Genomic DNA, 18,964 nt, shown 5'->3' with positions numbered 1-18,964 from the left:
GCAGATTACCTCACTAGCACTGATTGATTAGATTAGTGTTCCATTTCTGGGAGAACCAAAACTGAAATTAAGTCAAGGCAGTTTGGTGACATGAGACTTAGCATGAGCAACTCCATTTTGGGCCTGTTGTCTTGTTTTTAACACCTTCAAGCAGAAAAGCCCTTTGAAAACCAAAATACTTAACTATTCCCTGCTGTCAAAAAAAAGAAAGCCCTGGGAAAAAAAGAAAAACTTAGATTTAAAAATTTGCATTCAGTCTATTCACTATGAAATGGTTTCCATGAGGCTTTGAATTTGGGAGAAATTGGAAGAAATGTTGCCACTTCTGCCACACGCTCAGTATGAGCCACCTGTGTGATGTGGCTGCCACAAACAGGTGGTATTAGTTTAGTAGTAACAGAAGTGCAGCATTCCAGCAGTAGGAATTTATAATCCCATTAAACTACTCTGCCATACCTAGAATATTGTGTCTATTTTTGATTGCCTTATTTTAATATTTTTATATTCTCTTTTACCTTGTTATCCATGTGACTGACTATTGGCACACATTTTTAAAATAATTGATTATATTTGAGATAGAAAGGGAAAAGCTATTTGATCCATATTAGAAAGTCCTAAGCCATGCCTTTTTTTTTAATGGTATCATTCTATAAATTGAAAGCCATCTGATAAGTCAAGAAAAATAAAAAGACCATTGTTGTATTCATAGTCAAAGGGTTCTAAAGGACCACCTCATATAACAAGCATTAGTTTGTCCTGCTAATTATATAAAATACATAATTGGCCAGTTGTCATTTTTCAAGAAAATTTAAAGCCATGATATATCTACATTAAAAAACTTTTTAGGGGCAGTTTAGAGTTTCTGCAGCTTGCATTTGAAAACTGGAAATTTTATAATGGAAGTATAAAACAAAAGTAGCTAGTCCTTTAAAATTATCTTCTATATTTTTTACTGTTATATATGAATAAAACATTGTAGCCATTCATTTTGAAAAACTGGACCTAATGGATCTTCTTTGATGTGATCATTCAAGTTTTCTATTAAAGTTAGAATCCTTTCATTTTTAGCATGGAGAGGTTTTTTTCCCCCATGTATGGAGTTTTAGCAAAAAGCTAAAATACTGGAATATAATATCACTGTGATTGAGTAAAACAATCTTTGCTCTTAACACTGGACTTACATGAAAAGAATGTAAAAAATAACCCAGATTTTTTTTGTTTCCTCCTAGGTCTTCGGGTAACAGTGCTTCTGACATCCTTCCTTATGGTTTTGGGAACTGGTCTAAGATGCATACCTGTATCAGACTTAATGCTTAAAAGAAGGTAAATTCTATAAATAACTTAAAATTTTTTCCCACATTTTTCTTCATTACGAATATATTAAATATGTTTGGTTATAAGCTTTTAGTAAATGGTTCCATTTTTTTAAATAATTTTTTTTAAAGATTTTATTTATTTGAGAGAGAGAGAGAGAGCGCACACAAACAGGGGAGAGGGAGGAGCAGGTAGCCTGATGTGGGGCTCGATCCGAGGACCCTGGGATCATGACCTGAGCTGAAGACAGATGCTCAACTGACTGAGCCACCCAGGCGCCCCTAAACGGTTCCATTTTTAAGAGGATCAATAGAGGGTCATAGTTAAATTAGCATTTATTTTTTTTCCCTACATAATGATTAATTCAGTAGACATTTATTAATTGTCATATGGAAAATGACTATACTAATTTTTGTGTAAATAGAAAAAGAACAAGTTAATCTTCATGCTATCTAGGAGCGATAATAACCACGGGAAAATAATGGTATAACGTAAGGAAGAATAATGTAGCTAATGCAACAGAAGGGGTATAAAACTGTCCTGAGACACTGAGAGAAGTTTCAGCTGAGGGTATCAAAAAGAGTTGATGAAGGAGGTGATAATTAAAGTAGGCATTGAAGGATGAGTAGAACTGGGATTATATAACTGCAGTTACCAAAGAATATTCCAGAGAAGAGGAATAACAGGAACAAAGGCATAGAGGCAGGTAGGCATAGACCTCGTCTGGGATGGTTAGGTAATTTCATTTGTGTACAGCAGCATTTCTGCACCTGGGTCTGTGGATTTATTCTCAGAGGGTACAAGGTATATGAAGATTTTAAAGTTTTGTTTTCCTTTTGGTTAGAATATTACTAAAATTATTTTACCAGTAATAATCTGTAATTAAAAGACATTTTTATTGACTAGAATGTCATTTTCTTAAATTAGTGTTTCTCAAACTGGGGTCCTTGGATGTGATCCTGAAGGTCATTGAAAAATTTTTCCTCTTTAAAAAGGATCCATGGGGGTGCCTAGGTGGCTCAGTCAGTTAAGGGTCTGCCTTCGGCTCAGGTCATGCCTGGCAGGGAGCCTGCTTCTCCCTCTCCCTCTCCTGCTCTACCTGCTTGTTCTCTCTCTGTCTCTCTCTCTGTCAAATAAATAAAATCTTAAAAAAAAAAAAAAGGACCCATAAATTATTCAAATTTGGGAGATACTCGTCTACAGGTTAAGGTATAAAAATGGGATATAAATAGATGAGTTTAGAAAAGGTTATCCAGATTATGGATAGATTTAGAAAAGATTATCCAGAGGGATCTTGATGCCATCCTGTAAAATTGTGTTTTCTTCACTGGGCAGTTGTGAGCCACTTAGTTCTTGTGGCTTAGAGCAGCAATAAGATCTGACCTGTGTTGGGTAAACTACTGATTTGAGGTATATAGGATTGATTACAGAAGGTAGAGATAGGGGCGCCTGGGTGGCTCAGTCGTTAAGCGTCTGCCTTCGGCTCAGGTCATGATCCCAGGGTCCTGGGATCGAGCCCCGCATGGGGCTCCTTGCTCAGCGGGAAGCCTGCTTCTCCTTCTCCCACTCCCCCTGCTTGTGTTCCCTCTCTCACTGTGTCTCTCTCTGTCAAATAAATAAATAAGTAAATCTTTAAAAAAAAAAAAAAAAAAAAAGGTAGAGATAGCTGGGAGGAGACCAGGAAAGAAGTGAGAGCCCAAACTGGAATCATTTTTTATTTGTTTATTCATTTATCAGTTCACTTACTCAGCAAAATTCACTGAGCTCCTACTGAGTGCCAAGCTCTCTTCTGGACATGGGGAACACAGCAGAGAACACCAAAGACAAATCCTTGCCTCTTGGAGTTTACATTCTGGTTGGGGAGACTTGCAATAAACCAGATAAATAAATAAAATATGTAGTATGTGTTATAGAGAAAAAATAAAATAGGAAAGAAAGATCTGAAATGTCAGGGGAAGGATGGTGAAATTTCAGAAAGAATGCCCCAAGAAAACAAAAAACAAACCAAAAAAACCTTACTGGGAAGATAACTTTTTGGGGTAAGAACCCAAAGGAATGGACCATGCATTATCTGGGGGCCAAGCATTCCAGGCAGAACAGCAAATGTAAAGTGCTGGAAGGGAAGAGCTCTCCTGGCAGGGAGGTTAATGTGCCTGGAGCCAAGTGAGACAGGAGAGGCTTCGTGGGAAGAGTGATAGGAAATGAGATCAGTACGGTTATGGGGTGGTGGTGGGAGTGTGAGACAAGATCCTTTAAGACCTTAGCTTTTTCTGAGCTGGGAAACCATTGGTGATTTTGAACTGAGGAGAACCCTGGTCACAAGCTGCTTTGTTGAGAATAGACTGAAGCTGGAGGTCAAGGGCAGGAGTAAGAAGACCAGTTGGGGAGCCAGTGCAATAAACCAAGTGAGAGATGATGGGTCTCTGTGGAAAGCTAGTCTTCATTTCCTATCCTTTTGAGTGAAGTCTTAACAGATGAGTTTCATTATTGTGTTTGAGATGTTCTTAATTTTTCAAACACGGCATCCACAGTTTTTAAATACAAATTTCAGTAAGCTTAACTTTAATAATGCATTCTTTTAAAATGCCCATTAATATTTTTATTAGCTTTTCTTCTGCTTTGAGCCATCCATACTATTCTCTCTAGTCTTATTTCCCTTTATATCTTTTCCAGATATAAAGCTCTAACAGTAATAAAGAATTGACTCTCTGTCTTGGTGAAGAAGGTGATATGGAAAAAAAATAGAGCTCGTAAAGAAATGTAAACAAAGATAGGAGGAGATGAAAGAGAATTACTGAAAGAGTTCAGAGAGATTGAATCTTTGATAAAAAGAGGGCATAAATTGAATTTTCAATCCTCGTGCATTCATCTATAAAGAATGTGGGAATATTATCCCCTTAAAATGAGACTTTGTTTTATGTCCATACAGTATTTCCTTTAAGCAGTATTATTAACAATGCTTATGCAGCTATTAAAATGAAAATGCTACAATTAGAATATGTGTTTTTGACTAGTAAGTTTAATAGATCACCACTTTTAAGCTTCCATCACCATCTGATACTCAGCAGGAAGGGGTAAAGACCTGTAACATCCATTTGGCCAGCGTTGAAACAAGTATTTGGCAATCTGTGTTTTTGTGCCCGTTTTACTTGGAGCTTTTTGAACCTCAGACCCAGCCTTCTGGAATAGTGTCCCTGCACCCTTGGCGTCCTGTATCTTAGCTTCCTTAAGTCTCCAGACATGATAAAAGCAGCTTCTGACAAGCTCTTTCATCAACCAAGACTCTTCTCACCACCTTCCTAATGGTGTTCTATCACTGCATGGTATCAGTATTTCTTTTACCTGCATAGTACCAGTAAAAATCCAGGAAAATTATTTTTCTACTTCTATTTTTCTACATCATAGATAAATGAGGAACTTAGAATAATGAACTTAATTTTTTTTCTTTAATTTTTTTTTTTAAGATTTTATTTATTTATTTGACAGAGAGAGACACAGCGAGAGAGGGAACACAGGCAGGGGGAGTGGGAGAAGGAGAAGCAGGCTTCCCGCCCAGCAGGGAGCCCAACGCAGGGCTCGATCCCAGGACCCTGGGATCATGACCTGAGCCGAAGGCAGACGCTTAACAACTGAGCCACCCAGGCGCCCCAAAATAATGAACTTTAAAGCATTTCTTCTGTGATCGGGAAGCAAATCATACCAAAAAAATTATAAATGTCATTGCTGTATAGCACTGGATGATGTTACTTTGTAGCATGAAATATGATACTGCATGCCCAGTAAACAATTTAAAGATTTCCAGAGGGTGAACTTACAGTAAGATATATGTGCTTTTAACTGTAGGTATATCCAGGGATTCCTGTAACACATGCCATGTTATCTTCTAATTCAGTGTAGTTTCCATTAATATAAATTATAGATAACATTTACTAATGTGTGTTAGTTAAATAGGATGGTTCTAGTAAACATAGATTTTTTTTTTTTTTTTAAGAAATATATTCTATTGTGAAATGCTTGCAGCTGGCAAAATTACATTTAAAATGACCATACCAGGGGCGCCTGGCTGGCGCAGTCAGTGGAGCGTGCAACTCTTCATCTTGGTTGTGGGTTTGAGCCCCACGTTGGGTGTAGAGATTACTAAAATAAAACCTTTTTAATTAATTAAAAAAATAAATAAAATGACCATACCGGAAAAGATTGTTTAATACATGGTTTTATGATAATTGCTTAACTATCTGGGGACAAAAAAATGAAGAAAAACCTTAAATCTCTGTCTTACCATTTAAGTAAATTCCAGTTGGGTCAAAAATTTTAATGTAAAAAATGAACCATAAAAGTGTTAGATAATGAGGCTATTTTTCAATAATCTGACAATGAGGAAGACCTTTCTACTAAAACGCAAGTCCGAGAAGCCATAGAAGAAAGGCTTCATACATTTGACTACATAAAAAATTTAGAATATCGGGTGGCTCAGTCAGTTAAGCATCTGCCTTTGGCTCAGCTCACAATCCCGGGGTCGTGGGATCGAGCCCCGCATCAGGCTCCCTGCTCAGCAAGGAGCCTGCTTCTCTCTCTCCCTCTGCTGCTCCCCCTACTTGTGATCTCTCTCTCTGTCAAATAAATAAATAAAATCTTAAAAAAAAAATTTAGAATATCTGCATGATTAAATGTACTATAAAACAAAGTCAAAAGACAAGTTAAAAGCTGGGAAATACGTGCAGCAATAAAACATGGGTAATTTCCTTTTTTTTTTTTTTTAAAGATTTTATTTATTTATTTGAGACAGAGAGAATGAGAGAGAGCACATGAGGGGGGGAGGGTCAGAGGGAGAAGCAGGCTCCCTGCTGAGCAGGGAGCCCGATGCGGGACTCGATCCAGGGACTCCAGGATCATGACCTGAGCCGAAAGCAGTCGCTTAACCAACTGAGCCACCCAGGCGCCCCCAAATGGGTAATTTCCATAGTTGAAAAGAATTTCTTCAAATCAATAAAAGATAGCAACTTGGTAGGAAAATGAGTGACAGATATGGGCAACTAATTACAGAAATTAAAATACATATGACATAAACTTAAGGAAAGATGCTCAACTTTCTGTCATAATTAAAGAAATGAAAATTTAAACAGCATGTAGATGTGTAGATGTCTGTTTATTGGCAAAGATGAAAAAGTGTGATAACATTATATGTTGGTTGGGGTAGAAAAAAATGGGCCCTGCTGATGTGTGAGTAGTTTGGGGCATTCCTATTTGGAGGGCATTTTGGCAGTATTTATTAGATTCAAAATGCGGTGTCCTTTAACCCAGTATTTGCACTTCCAGAAAATTAGCCCACATATGAAGTTCTACCAGTTTGCAGGGGTAACCATGTTTGTGCAGCTTTGCTTGTAATGGTCGAAGGCTACTGTCAGAAGGCCAGTGTCTTTGGGACGCCTGGGTGGCTCAGTTGGTTGAGCATTTGACTTTTTTTTTTTTAAGATTTTATTTATTTGAGAGAGAGAGAGTGAGCGAGACGGCACACAGCAGGGGGAGCGGCAGGGAGAGGGAGAAGCAGACTCCCCGCTGAGCAGGGAGCCCAACGTGGGGCCCGTTCCCAGGACCCTGGGATCACGACATGAGCCAAAGGCAGACGTTTAACCGACTGAACCACCCAGGCACCCCAAGCATCCGACTCTTGATTTTGGCTCAGGTCATGATCTCAGGGTCATGAGACAGAGCCCTGTGGCAGGCTCTGTGCTCAGCGGGGAATTGGCTTGAATATTCTCTCTCCCTTCCCCCTACTCACATTCTCTCTTTCTCTCTCTCTTTCTTTCTCTCTCAAATAAATAAATAAATCTTAAAAAAAAGAAGGCGGCGGCCAGTATCTTCAACAGAGGACTGGTTATGGTAAAGTATATTGTGAAATAGTATGCAGCTGTGAAAAGGAAGTAAAAGTTCTGTATGTGCTGAATGGAAATATCTCCAAGATATATTGTCCAGTTTTATAAAAAGGCAGTTTACATGTTATGTAACATGTTATATTTAGGAAAAAAGTAGGAGGGATATATGTATGTGTGATTATATGGCAAGGACTGTTTCTGAAAGAAACCATTACCATTAGTTGTTTTAAGGAGGAGGTCTGGGGAACTAGAAGTCTGGGGTGGAAAGGAGATTTACTTTTTATTTTGTACTCTTTCCTACTCTTGGGAATATTTTTACCATGTGCATATATTACCTTCTTGACAAGACACAAGTTAAGTGAAACTAAAATGATCATGTTAGAGTTTCAATGATGAGAACAAGAAAAAGAAAGGCAAGGAAGGGTTATATGCAGATTTCCCCAATATAGAAATATAAAGATTTTGATGTAAAAGTGAACAGTTGGTAGATTTCAACACTAAGACTCTTCTTTGTAAAATACGTTAAGATTCAGATTTTCCTAGATCAGTGTTTTTTAAAAGTATGATCTGCACAGTACCTACTTATTAAAAATATGAAACCCAGGGGCCCCACTGCAGTACCACTCATGTAGTCTCTGGAATGAGTCCCCAGAATCAACAATTTTAACAAGCTCCTTTAGTTAATTTTATGCTCATTTAAGTTGGAGAACTATTGCCCTGAGTACTAGCATCCTCACTTTAAATGGGAACCGATTAAGCAAATTGCATTGTGCTTGCCCATCCTGCAGTATAATCACATGATATATTTAATGTCTTAAAGCAGATTAAGATTTAGCCTTGGGGCGCCTGGGTGGCTCAGTCGGTTGGGCGACTGCCTTCGGCTCAGGTCATGATCCTGGAGTCCCGGGATCGAGTCCCGCATCGGGCTCTCTGCTTGGCAGGGGGTCTGCTTCTCCCTCTGACCCTCCTCCCTCTCGTGCTCTCTGTCTCTCATTCTCTCTCAAATAAATAAATAAAATCTTTAAAAAAAATAAAAAATAAATTAAAAAAAAAAGATTTAGCCTTTATTCAGTCATTTTATTTGGCCTAATTTGACTCTTAAATGTCCAGGGGTCAAGTTTCACAACTGTTTCTACATGGTGGTAATATGGGAAAGAGAAAAATTGGTAAGGGAAGATAACTCATCTTGATTAGTATTTAACAGGGTGAAAAAAGAGAGTAGAAAGGTGTAGAAAATACTTTTTCCCCCTTTTGGTTGTCTTTAGGATATAGTTATTTCTGAGACATTTCTTCCAAGGGCCCATACAGTAGCTTATATGAATGTTTTTATTTACTTTATTTAGATTAAATATAATACACATAAAAGTACATAAAAACATATGTACACTTTAGGGAAATAATCATAAAACAGACAGTCATGTACTCATTACCCAATTTAGAATTCTAGAACTCCCCATGGGCCCCTCCGTGATCATACCTCTCTCCTTCCCTACTGTACATAATCACAATCACACATGTTGATAGGATTTTCGGAACAGGCTGAGTTGAAAGTTATGAAGAGTACATTCAAAGTCCATTGCACATCTCTATTTTTTTCTTCTGAGTAAAGATTTGCTCTAGATGTTTTTTCTCTTAATACTTTCAAAAAGAACAATTAAAACATTTTATGTATAATAATATCATTATAGGAACAAAATAGACTAGAAGTAGACATTGATAATTTAATGTAATTAAAAACCTGTAAATTAGGATTGGATTGGTAAATAAATCGTATTTTATTAAGTTTAGGTTTATCTAATATATGTTTGGGAAAATCAGTTACCTATTTGGTTACTTTACATGCATCAAAATATATTCCAGATGGAGTGATGAGCTATGTATTTAAAACTGAGACTGTGTAAGGGAAAATTAATCTTATCACTAAAGAGATTGCTTTTTTCCAAGCATAAAAACAATGAAAGACATCACAAAGGGAAAGGTCAATAGGTTTGACTACATAAACATTTGAACATTTAGGGGTGCCTGGGTGGCTCAGTCGTTAAGCGTCTGCCTTCAGCTCGGGTCATGATCCCAGGGTCCTGGGATCGAGCCCCACATCGGGCCCCCTGCTCTGTGGGAAGCCTGCTTCTCCCTCCCCCACTCCCCCTACTTGTGTTCCCTCTCTCGCTGTGTCTCTCTCTGTCAAATAAATAAAATCTTTAAAAAAAACAAAAACAAAAAAAAACATTTGAACGTTTAGGCTCAAATCGAAGTTAAAACTCAAACTGGGAAAAATATTTGTTGCAAGTATGATAGATAACAGATAAAATAATATAAAAATATATAAGCAATTTAGGAAAGTGAATGGAAAATTGGGTATAGTAGACATAAGAAATGTTGGCTCCCAGATTTCATCCTTTAAATTCATAATTCAACAGTCCACATTTATTGACAGACCATGTATTAGTAAGGTATAGGCTAAGCTATGTAATAAAGATACCAAAGATACACAGGCTCAATGAGAAAGAAGTTTATTTTTCTCTGAAGAAAGCCTAGGAGATAGTGGGTTGCTTGTAGGCAGCTCTGTTCCACAAGGCCCTCGAAGGACCCACATTTCTTTTCTGTTGTTGCTCTAACATCCCCTAGGGTGGTGCCCTTGTCCGAGTGGTCAAAGCTGGCTCATAATCCTACTCTCATTCTAGCCCCCAAGAAGGGGAAGTAGGACATTCAGGGCAATGACTACATCACTCAGTGATGTCTAAGAGGTTGTATATGTCATCTGTCCTCACATCCACTTGTACAGACTTAGTCCATGGCCATGCCGTCTGTAAGAGAGGCTGGATGTGTAGCTCAGCAGCCATGTGCCCAATTAAAACTCAGGTAGATAGGGCGCCTGGGTGGCTGAGTTGTTAAGCGTCTGCCTTCAGCTCAGGTCATGTCCCAGAGTCCCGGGATCGAGCCCCGCATCGGGCTCCTGCTTGGCGGGAAACCTGCTTCTCCCTCTCCCACTCCCCCTGCTTGTGTTCCCTCTCTCACTGCGTCTCTGTCAAATAAATAAATAAAATCTTAAAAAAAAAAAAAAAACTCAGGTAGATAAATATATAAAGAGAAAAAAGAGAAAAATTGTAGTACACCAATAGGAGAAAAGACCAGTAATCAAAAGAGAAATGCAAATTAAAACAAGGAGATGCCTTTTGGCCTTCTCAAGTGTGGTAGGCAGAAGAATGCTCCCATCCCCAAAGGATAGCCATGTCCTAATCTGTGGAACCTGTGAATATGTTACATTACGTGGTGAGGGAAAGCTTTGGTTGCAGGTGGAATTAAGCTTGCTAATCAGCTGACCTTAGGGAGATTATCCTGGCTTATCCAGATGGTCCCAGTGTAATCACAAAAGTCCTTAAAAGAGAAACAGAAGGGGCGCCTGGGTGGCTCAGTCGTTAAGCATCTGCCTTCGGCTCAGGTCATTATCCTGGAGTCCTGGGATCGAGCCCCATATCGGGCTCTCTGCTCGGCGGGAAGCCTGTTTCTCCCTCTCCCACTCCCCCTGCTGTGTTCCCTCTCTAGCTGTGTCTCTGTCAAATAAATAAATAAAATCTTTAAAAAAAAAAAAAAGAAACAGAAGAGGAAGTCAGAGAGATGCAGCATGCTGGGACTCAAATCTCTCTTGCCAGCTTTGAAGACAGGAAGGGAGCCATGAACCAGGCTTGCAGGTGGCCACTAGAAACCAGGAAAAGGCAAGGACATGGATTCTTCTAGAGCCTCTAAAAAGGAGCACAGCCATGCTGACGCTTTGTGGCTCCATGAGACCCGGGGGCTTCTGATTTACGGAACTGTAAGATAATACATTTGTGTTGTTTTAAAGCCTTTGGTTTTGTGATAATTTTTTATAAGAGCAATAGAAAACTAAACACCAAGGTATATGAGTGCACGTGTGTGTGTGTATTTTTTAAATAATGACAGTGCTGGTGAGACAGGCACTGTCAATCACTACTGATGGGAATATAAATTACTACAAATCCTTCTGAAAACAATGTGGGAGTAGGTTTCATAAGGCCTAAAATATTCATATCCTTTGACCCTAAAGAAGTAATCTGGAAAGTAGCAAATATTTACATACAAGGACTATCAGAGCATTATTAATATTAGCAAATAAGCAGCAAACATTAGGAAATGGTTAAATGAGTTTTTGTGTATCTGTATAGTAGACTTTCACAGAGCCGTAACAATTATGATTATAAAGAATCTTTAATGAGAAAATGCTTATGATAGGCTATGAAGTTAAAATAATTTAGTGGATAAGACTGTATATACAATATGGTATCTACTTACCCATGTTTAGGTATTGAGAGATGCATTGGGAAAAAAACTGAAAGAAAAAAATACATTAGTAGGGGTTGTCTGGGCTGCTTAATTGAGTTATTGAATTTATGGATATTTTCTGTATGTATTTTTCTACTATAAGTATATATACTTTTAAACTAAGAGGACAAAATAAAAGTTACAAGAAAGAAAAAAGTTATGAGACAAAATGGGGGGAGGTAGACATCTATTTTTCCCCCTTCCTTGCCAAGAGATGATTGTGTTTGGCCTTAATAAAAACCCTGTGAGATAAAGTACCTTCGGAGAAATTGAAACGGCAAGAGAATAAGCGATTCACCAAAGATTACACGATTAATAAATTTAGCTCAGACTAGAAACTGAGTTTTCTGATACCTAATCTAGTACTCTTCACTGTGTTTTTCTATGTGCTCTCTGTAACTGGTACTTGATGTTATTATAAGTTTATTTAGGGCCAGGACTATAATAGTCATCTTCAGTGATATCATCTTCCTTGGCCATAGTAGATATTCAACAGATATTTCTAGTCGAATCATAATTAGCCCCAATTATTAAAGGATACAGAAGAAACCGAGTTTCTAAAAACAGACTATAGCAACAGTCCCTAAAAAGCTTCTTCCTTTCTACTATCATCGGTTTCTTCCTTCCTAACTTCCTTTTTCCTCTAATTAGTTCATAACATCCCTTTTTTGCCCTATATTTTCTTGGACTAAATAAAGGAAAACTATTCCTAGCACTCTGCCATTTTAAATATCCAGGAAATGGTGTAACATACCAGTTTATTCTGCTGCAGGATAATTAGGAATTGTGAGAAAGTTTGTGAACCATTGGCATATTGAATCTTAGAGGTGAGTATTTTTGTGGATTCTAAATTACTTCATATTAAAAATACGTAGAATTTAAGTTAAGAATGCTGGACTTACAGTGAGGAAGTATCTGCTAAGTTTCTAAACCAATTTTCTAATGTTATCACCAATGCTAGTCATAATAAACTAAAGGTTTCTAAAGTAGGTCTGTGCACAGAATCAAAATATGCCAGATACTTGCGTGCCTTTGGATCTCAGAGCCTTGAGCTATCTTAACAGTCAATGATTTTTATTTATACTATTAACAGAGAACCTTCAGAATGAGACCATGTTGGAAGAGTAGAGAGATTTGTAGACCAATTAAATCAGCTTTGATTTTGATTTCCAGTCCTGGCTTAGCCATTAGCTAGTTATATGACTTTGGAGCTCCCCCCATCCCCCATATTTTTTGGAGAAAAGAAAGTTATAAAATTATAATTGTGATTTTAAATGTCATATTAGCCTCTCTGGAACTCAGTTTTTATATCTATAAAATGCAGAGGTGGGTTATCTAGGTGAGGTTTGAAGTCTCTTCCAGCTACAAAAATTCTAATTCTAAAACATATATTCCAAGTAGAAAATAGTTGAGGAATCATAGGTATTTGTTCCAGGATGTCAGAAAGCAAAAGGGTAGGATACCGGAATATCATTAAATACAAACTAAAATGTCAAGTACATTAGAAAACCATGAACTGTAGGTCTTCGGTTTGAACTTTAGCTATTGGCATTTGTTTGAAAAGCTATAGTATATTGAATGATATGGAATGGAATGCAGCTGTGCTCAAATGCCAAGCCACGTGCCACTGAGGCCTCAGCCGTGGGGGCAAGGGGGGGCTACCAAGCGAGGGCTGAAGGTGAAGGGGCACAGGGCAAGGGCAGGACTTGGTGCAGTTTCCGTAGGTCCGTCGTGTCCAGTCCCTTCCTCCTCTCCCCTCCTCCTGCCAGGCCTCGGGAAGGCTGCAAACCCCCGGAAGTACTGACGCTAGTGAGCCACACCTGCTCCTCCTGCTCTACCATCTAGTTCTGCCGCTGCTGCTTCAGGAGAAACTCCAGGTCTTTCATATCCTCTCGGCCTGCTCAGGAAATTACCCCCTCGCCCATTTTCCCACCTGGCCTGTGAGGATGGGACAAACACAGATGTAGGCAGCAGCTAGGTAGGAGGAAAAAAGGAAACGGGGAAAAGACCGGAGGGAGACGGGGAGAGGGAGTAAATCAAGGACGCCGCGAGAGGAGACTGGGATGAAGAAAGAGGGCAGCACACCGGCCCCCTGGCAGATCTGTCACAGCTTGGCCTGCCAAGTTCGAGATTTGAAGTCCCCTAACTGTGAATGTGTACTGGCCATCATCAGGTGTGAAGCAGGAGTTAAAGCCCTTGAGTTGGCGAGTCCACTTTCTGCTGCAGGGCTTACTGCCCAGGGGCTGCCTCCATTCCTAACTGCTGCCCACCCTTCCAGGGTCCAGTGCGCCCGACACGGTAATAAAGCGCTGGCCATGCTTGGACCACCCTCAATGTTTGCTTGATTGCTTGTGTTTTTTTTTTTTAAAGCTTTATTTCCAGAATATTTATTAATCACCTTGGTTTTTGTATCACTGAATTTAGACTTTTTAAAATTTATAAATGGGGGCACCTGGGTGGCTCAGTCGGTTAAGCGGCTGCCTTCGGCTCGGGTCATGATCCCAGGGTCCTGGGATCGAGCCCCATGTCGGGCTCCCTGCTCAGCGGGGAGTCTGCTTCTCCCTCTGCCTCTGCTCCTCCCCGCTAGCCACATCTGTTGCATGCCTAAGAACAGTCTTCCAAACCATCCCCTGTTCCATATCCCCACTGTTGCTGTTGCCCGTACTGCCAAGGGGTCCTTGTCCTGGACTCAGGGCTGAGGGTATCCCACTCTGTCTTTCCTTCAGCTTTACTGTTCCGTATGTGCTGAGGAGTCTCTAGGGCCAAGGAGATGTGCCCACCCTGCTCATCATGTTCTAGCTACACAGGACCCCAGATATCCCTGCAACAGGCCTTTTTCTCAGGTTTGTTCTTGTAAGAGTGGACCGCATCCCTGGTGTGTACTCGCCAGGCTCAAGGGGTTGCCAAGGGGCAGATGTTTGGAAAGCAGGAAAGCTTGGAGTCAGACCTTCAGGTCCCCGTGCATACATGTGATGATTTTGTAGACCAGAGCCAGAGGTCAGAAGAGAAGGAGGATATGCAAGGTCTTCCATTCGTACTCTTATCACCAGCCCCACAGGCATTAGGGTGGGACTAATTATTGCCTTATTTTTCTTTATATTCCTGGTACATGCTGATAGGTGATGCTTCAACTACCCCTAAGGACTCTAAGGGCAAGGACTTTAGCTTTTTAATTTTATATTCCCATATACTTATGCCTATCACAATGCCTACCCAATACATGTACTTAGTACATGTTTGTTGAATAAGTTAAACAACACAGCTTGTATTGAACAATTTATAATTATTTCCTCTCCTTTACTGTCATTGTAAAGAGTTTATTGTAATATTAGTATGATTTTAGTTTTATGACTGCCCTTTTTTTCCCCAGAAAAAAACATATCCCTAATTTTGTATTATCATTAAATGGGAAAACTAGATTTTAGATATAAAACTGAATTTTATTTTTAAATATATTTTTACAAATTAATTTCATAAAATAGGATTAGTTAATGGTAGGTAACAGAAAACAGGGTCAGGCAAACATGAAAATCTTGATTTTGCAGGACAGTAGTTCTTATAACAAGTTATATTGGTAACTGCCACACCCTGAGGGATTCTAGAATACAAGTTATGAGAAAGAGTAAGACCATGTTCTGGAAAACGTAAAGATGCTGGTAAGAGCAGGGACTGGGTTTCCCTGCCAGGTTTCCCATGAATTCAGGGGGGAACCCCAAGATCCTGTGGGTCCAGTTCCCCTACTGAGTTCATTTGTGAGGAATGTGTTTGTGCATGATGACTTTTAATGCAAAATGCACATAATCATTAGAATAATTTTAAATACCAAATCAGCATGTTTTATTTTATTTTTTTAAAGATTTTACTTATTTGATAGAGACACAGCGAGAGAGGGAACACAAGCAGGGGGAGTGGGGGAGGGAGAAGCAGGCTTCCCACTGAACAGGGAGCCCAATGTGGGGCTGGATCCCAGGACCCTGGGACCGTGACCTGAGCTGAAGGCAGACACTTAATGACTGAGTCACCCAAGTGCCCCAAATCAGCATGTTTTAATTCACAAACTGATTTTTCACTATGGTAATTCATGTTTTAGGTTGGCCGCCCAAATTCAGTGACCTTGTGGACTTAGAACCTATCTGAAATGTCCTTAGTGCTGATATACCTGCTTTGGATACTATTTTTATCACAAGCTCACACATTCTGTGACTCATGTTTGCTGCTTAAAAAAATAGTCTATTCGGGATGCCTGGGTGGCTCAGTCGGTTGATCGTCTGCCTTCAGCTCAGGTCATGATCCCAGGGTGCTGGGATTGAGTCCCACATGGGGCTCCTTGCTCAGTGGGGAGCCTGCTTCTCCCTCTGCCTGCCTCTCCCCCTGCTTGTGTGCACTCTCTCTGACGAATAAATAAATAAAATCTTTAAAAAAAAATCTATTCATGATTCCACTGAGAGTTAACACATAGTTAAGCCATGGCAATGATTTGAGTTTTGTGCCTTAATTCTCTTAGGATTCATAATGTTTTATCATGTTTTGTTTTGTTGATAGTTTGTTTATTCTGTGTTCGCTTTCTACTCTTAACATTTTTAGGCATAATAAAATTTACTCATTCCAGCCCTTCTCCTCCTAGATGAGATGAGTCTTTCAGGAACACCTCATTAAAGGTATTAAATATCAAAGCAGTTACTCTGTGCGCCATCATGCACTGTCTGTTGTGCCATCATGAATCATGAGTAAAACCACTCAATGATAATTGTTGGAAGAGTATTTCTGTGATGAAATTGCTCTGTTATAGCTTGGGATCCACTGGTGTTTGGAGTAGGAATTTGGTTTCATAAAGAGTTTGAATTGTTTTTGTCATCTAGAAAATAGTTCCCCTTTCACAAGAAGATTTTGAAATGTCTTCAGTCTTAATTTAGTAGTAGTAATGATTCTGGGAGCTCTTTTTGCCTTCACAATAAGTTTTCCAACATTTACAAAGATTTGAGCAGACCTAATTCACATATTTCACTTCCCACACACTTACGCCTCTAAGGTAGGGCCCTACCTCTTTCCCATATGCCTGTTTAAAAAACTTTTTCTAAGTCTCTTAAGTGGCAATTATTTTAAAAAAGGGGGGGGGAGACTTGATATCGTGGTGATTGAATAGCGAAATGGGGGAAAAAGTAGTATCACATATATGTCACACATACTGTTCCTTCCCTTTTGTCTACCTCCAAGGCAGGAGAGGTTGACTTGCCTCTTGGGTATGCTTTTTGGACTTCCGGTTTCTCTTTTCCTTCAAGGCTACTCTTGAATGAGAATATGTATGTTGGGGGTGGAGGGAGCAATGGGAGAAGAGGGTTTGGTTGGCAAGGAACAGGATAGAGCACTAAATAGAATACTGAGAAGAGATGAGCAAGAGAACAAATGGAATAGAAGCAAGAAACTACTCTTTACTAACCCTTGCAATTAAAGCCCCAGAGTACTGGGACTGGAAGGAACACAGTGCTCCTGTAATTACGGTAGTTTAACCTAACAGATACTCAATAGATAGATATTGAATTTAGAGGAATCTCATTTTGCAGGAGAAGAAATGGAATCCCACAAAGATACATTGCCCAGAACCATTCAACTAGTTAGTTGCAGAGCTGGACCAGAACCCAAGCCCTCCAATTCCTCAACCACTTCCTTTTCTATTAGAAGATACTATAATGATGGTTTTCGTTTTTTTTATTCTTTTTTTAATTCCTGTCACCTGACACAGAGTAGGCATGAAATGTTTTATATCATTTTATTATTATTTCTTTCATCATGACAAGTGCACTCCTTAACCCCCATCACATATTTCCCCCACCCCCGACCCCCTACCCACCTCCCCTCTGGTAACCATCAGTTTGTTCTCTATAGCTAAGAGTCTGTTTCTTGGTTTGTCTCCCCTTTTTATTTTTGCCCTTTGCTCATTTGTTTCTTAAATTCCACATATGAGTGAAATCATATGGTATTGTCTTTGACTTACTTCACTTAGCATAATACTCTTTAGCTCCATCCATATCATTGCAAATGGCAAGATTTCATTCTTTTTATGGCTGAATACTATTCCATTGTGCTTTTTAAAATACCACATTATTTTAAGACATGTTGAGCTCAACCATATTATTTGTTTGAATGGCTGGTGGCACTTACTAGGTCTGTTTATGAGTGGCAATCTACTAGAAAGAATAGGAATTTTGGAGTCAACCTGGGTCCAAATCTCTGTTTTGCCCATTAGCACTTGGGCAAGTACCTTAATCTTTCTAAACAGAGGCTTTAACATCTCAACAAATAAAGATAATAGTAGCTACCACATAGGGTTGTTGTAACGAATGAAACAAGGTTATTTGGAGTATTTAGTGTGGCATGTGGCATAAATCAGAGGCTTCAGTAAATATTTGCGAAATGAATAAGGGTAACTATTACTGTGTTTGGTCTCCCTCATGGGGAGTCGCATGCTTTACCTTGCAGACGTGTCCTGTTTTTTACAGACATGTATCCTTAATGCCAGAGTTAAACTGCAGTTTGGCTAACTTCTTCTTACATAGAAATGTCTGCTTCAGCTGCCTCACAGCCTTTTAATTTTTTTTAATTCCAGACTAATCCATGGAGGACAGTTGTTAAATGGATTGGCAGGTCCAACGGTAATGAACGCAGCCCCGTTCCTCTCTACGACGTGGTTTTCTGCAGATGAACGGGCCACCGCCACAGCCATTGCATCAATGCTCAGTTACCTTGGTGGAGCATGCGCATTTTTAGTTGGGCCACTGGTCGTTCCAGCCCCCAATGGGACATCGCCTCTTCTTGCTTCAGAGACGAGCAGGACCCACATTAAAGATCTCATAGAGACTGTATTGTATGCAGGTATTTTGCAGTTTATTTTCTTCCTGCTCTACTTCGTCTTTATCCCAGTCCTCTTTACTCCACCCTGTATACCAGATCACTTCTTATGAAACACTTAAGAGGACCAAAATATACATATGCACATGTGTGCTTTTCTTGTCATGGAATATGGAGATGCCTATGTAAAACTTATCCTTTCTAGGAAGTTATTAAGTTTAAAATGTATTATTGCTGCATAGAAGTTTATTTCTTAATTTTATTCTTCCCATACATTTACAACTAGGCACTGTAGAACACATTGTCTAGTGTCTTTTCTAGATACCTTATCAGAATAGAAAACTAAACATCATGATCCACAATAAATATTTGTTAACCATCTATTGGTAGCTGTTAAGCCCATTTTCTCCCTTGCAGTTTCCCCACTCCTCTCTGACCTGGTAAACCCAGGTCACCCACAGTTTATTCTTCTCTTCGTATCGTATCCTCTCTATGTTTAGTCTATTAAAAAGGGATATTGACCTTTCCAAAACATTTTCTTGGTCCTTTCTCTTTATTTCTAGGGTTAAGCCCTACTCCACACTTACATTACA

At 39.3% G+C, this 18,964-nt stretch overlaps 1 protein-coding gene across 1 annotated transcript in view; it reads left to right on the top strand.

Annotated features, from left to right (window-relative positions):
- The window catches only part of SLC49A4 (solute carrier family 49 member 4), a 76,698-nt gene that overhangs the window by 6,507 nt on the left and 51,227 nt on the right, over positions 1-18,964 (top strand). The window contains exons 2-3 of the mRNA XM_035000020.1: positions 1,230-1,323; positions 18,130-18,395. Of these exons, the coding sequence (XP_034855911.1) occupies positions 1,230-1,323; positions 18,130-18,395 (360 nt within the window). The remainder of the gene's footprint in view (positions 1-1,229; positions 1,324-18,129; positions 18,396-18,964) is intronic.

This window comes from Mirounga leonina, unplaced genomic scaffold (genome assembly GCF_011800145.1).
Source record: "Mirounga leonina isolate KUSES-001 unplaced genomic scaffold, KU_Mleo_1.0 Mir_115, whole genome shotgun sequence".
Taxonomy (NCBI): domain Eukaryota; kingdom Metazoa; phylum Chordata; class Mammalia; order Carnivora; family Phocidae; genus Mirounga; species Mirounga leonina.
The sequence above is the reverse complement of the archived record's forward strand: the minus strand, read 5'-3'. Positions and strand labels throughout refer to the sequence as shown.